Source organism: Semicossyphus pulcher, unplaced genomic scaffold (genome assembly GCF_022749685.1).
Source record: "Semicossyphus pulcher isolate SPU_LCO1_2020_fin unplaced genomic scaffold, fSemPul1.0.p SCAF_18, whole genome shotgun sequence".
Taxonomy (NCBI): Eukaryota; Metazoa; Chordata; class Actinopteri; order Labriformes; family Labridae; genus Semicossyphus; species Semicossyphus pulcher.
Window position 1 is genome coordinate 8,313,265 of NW_027211691.1, and position 12,689 is coordinate 8,325,953.

Consider the following 12,689-nt stretch of genomic DNA (forward strand, 5'->3'; position numbering starts at 1 on the left):
GAAAGTATTGCCCTTATTAAACAAACTATAGCTAGAGCAGTGGTTCTCAAACTTTATCTGTCATGCCCCCCTTTGGAGAAAGAAATATTTCCAGGCCCCCCACCCCAACAAAATTGTCACAAATGGGTCAAGTTTAACTTTTATTGAAAGAAAGTCAAGATCGTGACCATTCTTTTCACTTTTCTCTGAGTAATTTGCTGTGCAAAAAAAACCCAATTTCAGTTGCTCCATCAGACTTTTTCAAATAGAAATATAACAAAATGTGCAATAACTTTTTCAGAACAATAACAATAATGTCCAATCTGTGCTAAGAAAAACAACAAACAGATTTTTGCTGCAGCTGCCAGACTTTTCAGATAACACAGAGAGGTCTCTCTTCATCTCCTACCACATTTGCTGTAAATCCAAGAGCAAGATAAGCTTCGTCATATTTTCTTGACTTTTTGGATTTTGGCGGTTGGTCAGCCTTAACGCCGGCCGACGTTGTCTTGTTGGTATCTGACGCGACAGCTGTTTTTGTTTTCGCTCCTGTAATGTATTTGTCCATTGGCAATGCTAGACTTTTTCTCTGTGTGCATCTGTACATAGTTCCGCCTGCTACATTTTCAAAAAACATACAGGAGCGGTGACGCGCCCACCCAGTCATGCCGCCGGGGGGCACGCCCCACAGTTTGAGAATCACTAGGCTACAGACTCAGACTATGGTGGTGTCCGAAATCCGCAAAATCATCCACTTCTTCCAACTCACTAAATAGTTGACTATATAGTTGTAGTGAGTCATTTCAGACACAGCTAATATGAAAAACATTTGGATGTTTAGAACGCAGCTTGAGAGGCAGAGCCTCCTGAAAGTCTTAACTCGGGGATTTAACACGTCAAAGCACCCAAAGCACCGCCTCCAATTTGGTCCTACAGGGCTACCGTAGTCGTCATGGTGTTCCTGGTTGGAGTGACGTTTGCTATTCTACTAATATGTTTGTTATTTATTATTCGGTTATATATTGTTGTGAAGAGTGGATCAGACAGTCAACCTGGAATCAAAGGTCCGGTCACTGTTCTCGTCGTTGCTGGATCTGGTAACGTTTCTGAGAATAACTTACCCCATGTACCATGGTACCTCGGATATGCTGTTCTCTGTCCCCATACTGCAAGAGCGATAGAGCACAATACGTTCCCATGTTAAGTCAGTGCTGACTTCCTTAGCCTCCACGCTAACCTTGTGTAGTACGGTAGGCTACATTGGACAGTAAAAACATTTTGTTAGGGATTTTTATAACAGAACATTTTGCAACGTTTTTAATATTTTTAATATATAAATATAAAAAAATACAGAATTCCGTCTGATTGAAATTATTTAAACGGTACCGTGTGAGGGGAATAATGCTCATAGCTTTATGTGTGCTGTCATGCATTTTATGACACTACCTTAAAAACATTTCTGTAAAGTGGCCAATATAAACATATACGTATATTCAACCTAGTGGTATTTTGTCATCAGTGATCCCTCAACATTGAAATTTGTCACAATGATAGCTGAGTTGTTATAAAATTCTACATTGAAAACTGTGTCATTGGTGGCACTCGCAGTACAGTGCCCAATTTTAGTAGACTGAATCATTTCATTTTTAGAAAAATATTTGTCTGTTTATTTTGGCAAAGTCAATAAAAATCTAGGTCGCATATATCCACATATTTGTAGATAATTTATTTTGGATTTCAAATAACTAATTACTTTTTCTTTTTGTATAAGTTCCATTTAAGATCAGTACAGCAGAAAATGTTACTCCACCCCTCAAAAGATGAAAAACCTCATTTGGAGAGTCTTGAGTTTTATGAATGTCATAGTATTTTCCATAGTGTTACTGTAGGATATACTCATAGAATTACAAGGATAAGTGTATAACAGAAGGTTTCTGAACAAGATAATTACTTTATGCTGGTAAGGTGCTGCAAAGGTGATATTAATGTATGGCTAGATCCACACTAATATGTTTTTATTTGAGCACACATAAGTTTTGCTATGTTTATGCCAAGTAAGAAAACATATTAGTGTGGTTGTAGCCTATGTATAAAAATGTAAAATTTACCTGTGCCTCATACTGACACTAATTTGACACTAATTTAGTTTGTTGAATTACATAGTAAATCTTAGAATCTATGAATGCAAACATTGTAGTCATTCTTTAGGTTATCTACAGAGGAAATTTTACATTACATGAGAAACACATCTCATGTAATGTATAGTCCCTGTGATGCCAGTAATAGATAATGATGATCAACTAAGTCTCCATTTCCTGAAAATTAAAAAAAATACACACAATTAACCCCCATCCTACCAATACAAGGACTACTGACTGGGGTCCCTGGGGACCCGAAGAATAAACTACTGTAAGAAACAACCGTCATAGCAAAATGTTAACTCAAAACATTATTAGTTATGTAATTAGTGTCGTCTGAAAAAAAAAAGTATTCTTGAAATCTGAGAAAGCAGAGAAAACCTCAAATCCTTCTTCTTTCATACACCTCCTTCTTGCCCTCTTACTCTGCAACCTACATTGGTGATTTTACAGTCTTATCTTGCATAACATAACAAAAACATTTAATTTGATAGTCATAAAACATTTTATTGTAAAATTATATATTGTATTTCTGACTTTGAACATCATCTTACCTCAGGACAGCAGTATTCTGTCATAGAGTACATGGGGAAATCTGTGTCTGCTGCATCTGTGCCTATCTCCTTCAAAATGACAGGCAGAGTGCCCCTCCTGGACAGTGTGTGATACTTTGAGTTAGGACCCATGGCAAACATGACCTCAATAAATAGTTCCATCTATTAAACCTGCATAGGCGGAATTGGGTGCTTTTGACTGGGGTTACCCAGGACCCCAATACATTTATAAAAAGCACTAAAACAGAAACAGAAAACAATGATATTAAGTCATAAGGGACAAATTGACTTGAATGAATAAAAACACCTGTGTGATATGAATAAAAGTATACCTCTGGGGTCTGCAAGTACCCCATCTGGTAGGATTAAGGTTAATTAAGAAATAAATTCAAAATTGGATTTCTCATTCCCCCAAACACCTGAAATGTTGTATTATATATCATTGTAGAAGGGTTTGATGTATTTTATTTGTATAAAGTTTTGTGAACTGTCACAGTTTGAAAATGTGTTAATTAAGTAAAAGTACAGCCTGTACAGTCTAGGATCCCATTGTAAAGGTTGAAAAAAGTATAAAACTTCAACTGCGATTTCTCAAAAAGTACAAAAGGTATCAAAAAGTTGAATAAGAGTAATTAAGTGCTAAAAGTGGTGACCCCCTTAAAGTTTGAATGGAGTTTCTAGCTTAAAGTATGAAAGAGAAGTTAAAGTTCAAAGTGGGCATGGTTTGAACAGCCATCCCATAGACTTACATTGTAAAAAAAAAAAAAAGGCTAAGAAGTTGTCATTTAGGTGATTTTCAAAACATTCCCTTCATACAATTCCTTAGGACTTTTTAAAATCTCATTCAGAACATCATCTGAACACTCATTCAAAGAGAGAGGGTCAATAATAAGAGAGAACCATCAGTTTGAAGTAGAATGCTTTATTCTGTTCTTGTATACCCAGAAAGCTACTACCACTGCAATGCTGTCATATATTTTCTTGCACTAGGGGTGTATACCTTGCCAAAAAATCACTATGAGAATTATTCTCCCCAGATGGTACCGGTGGCCCAAATTTGGAGTCCTGGCTCACGGACTAAGTGTATTTTTTTTAAATCACTTAGTAAATCCGAAAAATATTTGGTAATTTAAGAGATTATGAAGAATATGTGATGGAAATTGGAATGTGAATTTTTATGGCAATATTCCATCTAGTCTTAATAATACTGTATTGAAACTTCACAGGGTGCTTGTTTGTATTTATCGTATCACGTTTTAATCACATGCGTGTAGTTGACAATGTTGCTTGTGTGTCCTCTAAGGTGGACACACCTCAGAGATCCTGAGGCTCATGGAGTGCCTGTCTGCAGCTTATACACCTCGACACTATGTTATTGCTGATACTGACGGGATGAGTGAGGAGAGAATCTGCACCTTTGAAAGCTCTAAACAACACTCAAACTCTGAGTCACAGGTATACAGTTGTACAAGGATTAGATATGGGTATAGATGAGATAACTTCTCTGAATATAAAGGCATTGCTGAATCTTCCCCAACAATTTGTCAAATTCAATTTTTTTTTTTTTCATTTTTACACCACAGTAGTGTTGTGGAACAGTAGGTTATGTGGGATACCTGAGCTGTTGAACTACTGTAGCTATCTGCAGCACTTATTGATGCCTGAAGGGATATGAATAAATGGCCATTTTAAGTAGTTGTAATTATACTTGACCACTGATGCATTAAATTGTCAGCCAATTTGTAAACTGATATTTTAAATACATTTTTTTTACATTATACAAAATTAAAGGGGGAAAAAAACAGCGTGTGTGTTTTGGTTAGGTTTGAGACCATCACAAAAGTTTTAACGTGCATTAGCCCAGGCTAATTGTCAGCAAGTGAGTTATATAGTTAACAACAGTGAGACCTAAAAAGCTGTGTCAGTTTGTGCAACATGCAAACCTGCCACTCACTTTTACACATATAATACAAATAAACATATATAAAATAAATAAAATTAAATTAAAGGTATATACACCTGTATACAAATGTGGAAGTTACAGACTAGTGTGCATATTGGCTTTCCACAAAATATGGATTGAGCTGTCAGAGAAAGCTGATGAAATGATTGATATAGTGAGCAATGGCATACAGTAACTAATGGGAATGTCAGGGATAAAGTGTTAGTACTCACCAGCAGGTGGCATGAGTACACATTTATTTTTGCTTCTCTTGTACTATTGACATAATTTGAGTTTGAGTGCCTAATACAACACACCAAAACATCAGTGAGAAGAACTTGAACAAAAAGGAATATACAGTTTATCTATGTTAGTGAAAGATTTTATTGCAGACCTATTATCTATTATTCACAGAATAATCATTACAAAACATAATGTGTTTAAACCACATAATGTAGAATTATGTGGTTTATGTTTGGTATTTGGACAAAGACACAAATTGATAATGACTCAGTTACTCATAAGAAAGACAAAATATTTTCTCTCTTTGGCCTTTTGCCTTCATTAAACTTCTTACAGTACAAATATAGTCAGAAAATAGGGGAAAGAAAGGGCTGACATGATGACATGAAGCAAATGTATCCTGCCAGAATTGAACTGGGTATAATGTCCCAGTTATATGATAGAAATGCATAGAGTTCAAGGACTTTAGGCCTGCATTGTTGCACAACCTCTAATGCGTAGGCTGCAGGCTTGGCTAGTGCTTGTTGACTGCAAGTTTTTCTTTAGGACTTTGATTTGATTTCTGTCAGGGAGCTCTTTCACCCAGGAGTACTGGGGACCGCTGTTCATGTCCTATGTAAAATGTATGTTTATTTATTGTTTTATGTTAAACCATGGTCATTTCAAATACCTAACCAGTATTGTTTGTGCCTACAACTTACCATACTGTGACCATTTTAAAAACATGAACCACTTACTTTGTTAGGTTTAGGCAATACAACTACTTGGTTAGGTTATGTGTTATTTTGAGGCCTTGAGCTTGGGAACTAAAATAAATAATCCATTGCATAGAGCTGTCGGCTAAAATCTAACTAAACTTTTCTGCATTGATCATATTTTATGTGATTTGGATAAACTGAACCTTTACTGATGTGTAGAAGTGTAGTAGTCAACAAAAATAAAATTGCATAGTCTCTTACCGCCTCTAATGGCTTGTGACCTTATTTCCCAGTTCACCATTTTTCGCATCCCACGGAGCCGGGAGGTGCATCAGTCTTGGAGTTCCTCTCTTATCAGCACTCTGAACGCCCTGTGGTACTCCTTCCCGCTAGTTTTCAGACTTAGACCTGACATGGTGAGTAGATCTAGAGACCTGTCAATAGCTTTTTTCACACAGCATTCCGTTGGAGCACACATCCATTCAACTTCATCCTGCAATTACAGTGTCCATACGCAGATCATTTTACATTTTAGACAATAAATACATCCTGTTTATGTAACATGCAACAATTGCATTTCCCCTGGGTTGCACAAATCAGGCCCATTGAATTATGTTATCTCTGTGGCATTAATAGAATTAATGGCTTTTAAAAGATATCTTCATTCTCAGAATATATTTAATAATATCTAATTTTGAACCAGGAAACATTTAAAATAAGTGTCAGTGTCTTTGAGTAGTATTTAAAGCATTTACTGTAGAAAAAAATGCAATATATGACCGAATTTATGTGGGCATCTTTGTCCAAGATGCACCATTATTAGAAGACATCTATGCACTGTGACAAGAATAAGGGAAGGAGCCTGAAAAATATAACAAACACCAGTAAATGAGCTTCAGTAAACCCACCATATAGCTTTTGGTATTCAACAAACATTTTCACTTTAGATGGAAATGGGCTAGATTAGAAGATAAATGCTGCTGAAGCTTTCCCACTTTAAAGAGGGACATGCTGTAGTTAAGGTTTACACTATATAACATAGTTTGTTATTGGAGCCTAAGAGACAAAGAGTGTAATGGAAACCTTACAGTAGCTGTCAGATATAATAAAATGACACATTCACAGGCAGTGGTTTGTGTTGGGCAGCTGTGCAAATCAGCTTTCAATAAAGACAAACACCCCAGCAATAAAGTATTATTTTTGCTTGGCCCTCTGCGTTCAGTGACCTATCTGACACAGTAGGGGAGACCAAATTTTGAAACCTTCTCTCTTCCCAAAAATCCCCTCTCCAGTGCTTTGTAGGGACAGCATTGATGGCATTTCTCCAAAAGACACATCAGAGAGTGGATGCATCTATTGACGTCTAATGTCAAAGGTGTGGGAGAATGTCATGACTGGGTTCTCTCCGGGGTCTCCGGCTTCCTCCCACAGTCCAAAGACATGCTTGTAAGGTTAATTGGTGACTCTAAATTGCCCATAGGTGTGGGTGTGAGTGCGAAAGATTGACTGTCTCTATGTGTCAGCCCTGTGATTGACTGGCTACCAGTCCTTTCTCCCAATGACAGCTGGGATAGGCTCCAGCCTGATTTTTATAATCAAAACACGTGTGTTCCTTTCATGTGTGTGAATTATGATTAAAAACCAGAATGAGATGGAAAAATATCGCTGTTATATTGCAGCAGAAATTATTGCACACAATTACTGCATAGCATCATGAACTATGTATGGAAATGAGAATATGTATAATTGTAGAATAAATGTTTGATGATAGTTACAGTACAGATATTACACTATGAGGTGTTATAGAGACCCACAGCAGTGGGTATGAAGGACATGCGGTAGCGCTCCTTCTTGCAGGGTGGGTGTCTCAGTCTGCTGCTGAAGGAGCTGCTAAAGGCCTCCACAGTCTAAGCAGGGGGTGAGAGGGGTTGTCCATGATCGATGTCAGTTTTAATAACATCCTCCTCTCACCCACCTCCTCTATGGAGTCCAGAGAACAGTCCAGGACAGAACCGGCCGTCCTGACTAGTTTGTTCAGTCTCTTCCTGTCCCTTTCTCTTTCCAGCAGACCACAGCATAGAAGACTGCAGACACCACCACAGTGTCGTAAAATGTCCGTGACAGAGTCCTGCACACTCCAAAAAAATATGCACTTAGATTTTGTAGCTGTCATTAGATATGCTGGTAAAAGTTACCAGTAGGAGTGGTGGATAAGGATTTATCTATGACAGTTATAACTATAGCTAAATCTATTGAGAAGTGAAATCAACTTTATTGTAATTCATCCTCATACAAGGTATACAGATGAATGAAATTTCATTTTTCACAGACCTGGTGCTAAAAAGAATAGTGCATGTAACAACATCATAAGCAAAATACAAATCAACATGAATGATAGAAAATTTTGTTAATGAAAAAAATGTCTGAGACCAATGTTTTGTTTTGACTAACAAAATAAAATGCCTACATAAGTTATAAAGATAAATTCCTGACAAATCAAGGAGTTATATCAAAAATGGTATAAATTTCATAAAGCATTCTTTCATTTTTCACAAATACCAAATGTTTTAGTTGTTAAAGTGATAGTGATTAAATCTTCATGGTTCAGTATTTATAGTTATTACCATTTTTCACTACCAAGGCTTAATACTGATATGTGGGTAGTGGTACAACATTTCTAAATCTGAGTTTAAAAAACCTCTCTAAGAACTCTCTTTGTCAGTAAAAAATAATCTGTCTGCTTTTCACCTCTGATAGAAGTACAGATAATATAGCCTGCCACTGGTCTGTGCAAACTGTATATAGAGCATATATGAGTTGAGAGCAGATTTCCAATGAAAAGTCACTCTGGATGTCTGTCCAGTAGAACCTTCTGGTTAACAGTGGTGGTTTAAGACAAAGCGGGGACTTAGTGCCAGGGTAGTCATGCAAGGAATGTTCAATGTCAATGTCAGGGTTATGACTGCACCATGGCTGAAGAACAGTTGTGAAGCTCCAACCTCTCTCATGATCATTACAGTGATTCTGCGAATTATACAATAATATGAATCAAATCCAGCAGGGCCACCAGGCTTTCATAACATTACAACACAATGCTATAAGTAACTGCATTATATTTATAGAGAGGTGCTGAACGCAGCAAAAAGTGGTATATCTCATCACATATAGATTTCTCAAATATAGATAGCTGCTATACGCCAGTTGATGCTATGTGTGGGGTCATGCCAATAAGAGCTTTTGTTGTTGCTCTGTTGGTTTGGTTGTATATAACTGTTTGGGGGCTCACATTTCTTCAAAAGAGACGAGTAGAGAAGCAATAACCTGTAAATGTAAAGGAAACAAATTTATTTTAGGAAGTAATTTGATACAAGTGTTGGAAGGACAAAACTTAACTTTAAGTACATTTTTAGAAATGTATTTCCCAATTGCCCAAATGAGGGTGTCAATTGTCAAGTCAAGTTTGTTTAAGTCACATACATATGCCATAAATGTTTTTTCTACGACATAGCTCTATCACCCCCAAAACAGTTTAACCTTAAAAAAAGTTTAAAAAGTGTCTATGGATAGACACTATAAAAGTACACAGTGTTTTTTTTGTTACACATTCCAGGCTCCATATAAAACAGTTTACAGGGAAACATCAAGTTGAGACAGGGTATCATAAACAATTTAAGACTACCTCTAATAATTTGCTTACTGTTTAAACCTGTGTTGCTGGTAACAAGACTATGTTCTATGTCTCTTGTTGAGCCTTAGGAGTGATACAACTGTTCTGCTTTGTAAATGCAGAGTGCAGGGCAGTGTCGTTTCCAGAGCTGTCTGGAGAGAGTATTATAATGCTGCTATGTCTGTAGTGAGGAGTTTGTGATTATTTCTCCAGACTGCAAAGCAGCTCTTTCTGGTTTCCTGTAAACCCAAACTCCTTCAACTCCTCCATCCTCCTCCTTCCCTTAGACCACTTTTTTATGTGTCATTGCTACCACAAAGTCAAACACATAATGCCGGTTTCTGTGTTCTTCACCCTTTGAATCTTTAGACCTTGTATTTACCACATTTCTTCTCTCTGAGTGTTCAGCAAAAGTTCAGCTCAGTCCTGTTTGGCTAGCAGAATACCACTTAACTCTCCAAATCCCAAGACATATCAACAACAAACAAATAATTTCCTGTACTATCTTCTAGCTGAAGCCTTTTTTTTTTTACTGAAACTAATCAATGGCTACCTATGACGCCTTATAGGGATTTTTCCTTATTGTATCATTTATTTAAAAGATTTACAAAGGCCTGAAGAGGTGAACATATTTACTGTTTCAGATAAAAAATATGTAATTTTGAAAATGAAAATCTATTTTTACTTTAAGCTGCCTGGAACTCCCATAGTTCACAGCTCAATGAGAGTTCTCTTCAGACACAGGTAAAATGCTGATATGATAGAGCAAGTAAATGAGAGTTTTCAAAAGGACACCTCAGTTACTTGACAATTTTCAGTTTTCCAGTGTCAGACAGCAAATCACCCCTTTGAAGATTGTCTGTCTGTAGTCTGTGGCAACTCAAAACAGCAGAACATTCATTTCAGATACTAAAACAGAAACGCCAGCAAGCCATTGATGTCATTAATGACCTCAATCGTAAAAAATCGTTAATTGGATATGGTCTGTGGCCATATTACTCAGCCCCCCATAGATATTGTGAATAATTACCGTTCTTCATATTTTTAAGAACAGACATCTTTTGAGTACACCTCTACCAAAGTAATTAATTGTGAACCAGTTATTTACAAAGTCTCGATAAGGCAAGGAAAGGCAAGTTTATGTATTTGGCACATTTCAGCAACAAGACAATTTAAGTGCTTTACACAAGACAACAAACACAAAGAAACGCATCATAAAACAAGACATTAAAAAGCAAAGTGAAGAAAAAATATAAATAGCTAAAACAGAAGCCAAAATATAATAAGACAGTTATTGAATATGAGAAGAAAAGTTACAGTGTAGTTATAAACAATTAAAGTGGTTATTAGGTAATAGTTGACTGAAAAGAAGTGAGAGGTGAGATGAGAAATAAATCAGTCTGAAATCTGTCTCTGTACTGGATAGACATGGGTTAAAACAGATATTGACCTTTAGTTGGCAAATGCCTTGGATTTTTTTTTAAACCATTTCATGTGATTTCTGAGTTTTGTCACAGATATCATAATCAGTCCCCATATGCTGCTTGCTTTATGTGACTTCTTGGAAATATGCTCATCCTCCTCCCTCTTCTGTGTTTGTTGTTTCAGGTGCTCTGTAATGGCCCAGGGACCTGTGTTCCCCTGTGTGTGACTGGACTCCTGCTTGGAATTCTGGGAATGAAGAAAGTCCTGATAGTTTACGTTGAAAGCATTTGCCGGGTGCAGACGCTTTCTCTCACAGGAAAGATCTTGTACCCAATATCAGACTATTTCTTTGTGCAGTGGTCTTCCTTGAGGGATAGGTACCCCAAATCAATTTTCCTTGGAAAAATAGTGTAAAAATACATTACACACGGGCACAAAATCTAAGCAAATGTAGGATCGATTATGTTAAAATGTTTTTTACTCTGCTCTGACTCTGGTTTTCTTCTGCTGGTGAATAGAGAAAAGTTACAAGACCTAAAAAGGAAATTCAATTGTATATCACTCACACCCAGTTTACATTTTCAAAGCAGAATAATATAGTGCATTTTAAAACAATTTCAAATGATTTCAAAATCAAAAGCATTACTTCTTTTGACCCGTTTTTTATGAATAAAGGAAAGAAAAATCACTTTTTACTGTATGACACCTTTTAAGGGTATTGTTTTAAATGTTGGCGTGTTGGTGTTGGTGGCATTGTCACTTGGTGCTGTGTTTTATGTAACTGAATAAAACACTGGATAGGAAGAGCCCTGATGATTTGTTGTTGTAACCAAAGAGGAGGAGGGCAGGTAAAGAGCAACATTTCCTGATTCAGCCTAGTACCTGAATTGATTTATATGCAGACTAGATCTTCAGGTATCTTGGGTGAACAAAAACACAGCTGCAGTTGCTTCACGTGATAAGAGAGAAAGGTTCAACCATTTAGCATGTCACACTGGCTGTATCAGAGAAACTGATCCTCAGTGTTTTGGTAAAGTAGCTAAATGATAGAGTATACACTGGAAAACTAATGACAGTACAGGCCTATAGCTTTGATACGTATTAAAATATAGTGGTTCTCCTTATTTACACTGATGGAAGGGGGGCTCTTCAAATACTTATACAGCATATCATAGAAGGCTAAACACCCTTGAAAAGATCCCAGAAGAGTTATAATGGATAGGCCGACCTGTGAATCAAATTATTTCCAGTGAGTTTGTTCCAAAAGTGGACATTGGGTAGCTTGTACAAAATTACATGTTGTGATAAGTAAATTTGCTAGATTAGAAAGAGATGTGATTATCAGTACAATTTAGCAACCACACAAAACAAATCTACATGCATTTGCATTGAAGCTACTTATTTTGGAGAAGTTAAGCTACCTAAGGGGTCCAGAAAGCCAGGACATCATATCCCAAATTTGCCAACAGAATTTACAAAGTCACTCATGTGTAAGAATGCGGGTCACGCCACATTAAAGATTTGCATCTGTTTTATTAGCCTGATTTCCACAGTGTACTTAAAAGTTTGAACTATATTTTAAAACCTGAACTGTTACACTTTTATTTTTTTACTTAACAGACAACACATACCAACAACATCCAAACACTCAACCAACTCAACAACCACAGCTCACTACTCACACAGTCATACATGTCATATTCAAAAGCATTTGCCGAGTTATAGTAGGTGATCATTATGTCTTATCTGTAAGATAAACCGTTAGACAAACCAAGTTTCATAATGATAATGGGTACTGACAATGGGGCAAGGGCGTCACAGCGTTGGTCTTTCATTTGAATGCAAATATAACATTATTAATAGTGGTATAATTCTGAATCGTAGGCCTACTGTCTTATTGCTGAATAGTCTATCCATAGATTTCTAGAGCTGAGTAATATAGTCTACCTACATTTTGCTTACAGCTGGTCAAAATGCTGAAATAGTTTTTCTGTGCCATGTTTTTTTTACTTCTTCTAAACTTAAAGAAAATGATTCCGAATA

At 36.6% G+C, this 12,689-nt stretch overlaps 1 protein-coding gene across 2 annotated transcripts; it reads left to right on the plus strand.

Annotated features, from left to right (window-relative positions):
- Positions 1-927: 927 nt before the first annotated feature.
- Positions 928-12,168, plus strand: alg14 (ALG14 UDP-N-acetylglucosaminyltransferase subunit). Of its 2 annotated transcripts, none has more exons than XM_069667615.1 (4): positions 928-1,076; positions 3,975-4,126; positions 5,848-5,970; positions 10,830-12,168. In XM_069667615.1, the coding sequence occupies exons 1-4, from the start codon at positions 932-934 to the stop codon at positions 11,058-11,060; spliced, it is 651 nt and encodes a 216-aa protein (XP_069523716.1). In that variant the 5' UTR covers positions 928-931; the 3' UTR covers positions 11,061-12,168. The 2 variants fall into 2 exon arrangements, with proteins under 2 accessions (XP_069523716.1, XP_069523717.1); XM_069667616.1 differs by having other exon boundaries at positions 928-1,043.
- Positions 12,169-12,689: the final 521 nt, after the last annotated feature.

What these genes read in the sequence shown, in the direction of transcription:
- alg14 (XM_069667615.1), top strand. Translation starts at nt 932, where the DNA reads ATGGTGTTCCTGGTTGGAGTGACGTTTGCTATTCTACTAATATGTTTG. An exon ending in TCTCGTCGTTGCTGGATCTG is followed by an intron (nt 1,077 to 3,974) that starts GTAACGTTTCTG and finishes GTGTCCTCTAAG; the next exon opens with GTGGACACACCTCAGAGATC. An exon ending in ACTCAAACTCTGAGTCACAG is followed by an intron (nt 4,127 to 5,847) that starts GTATACAGTTGT and finishes CTTATTTCCCAG; the next exon opens with TTCACCATTTTTCGCATCCC.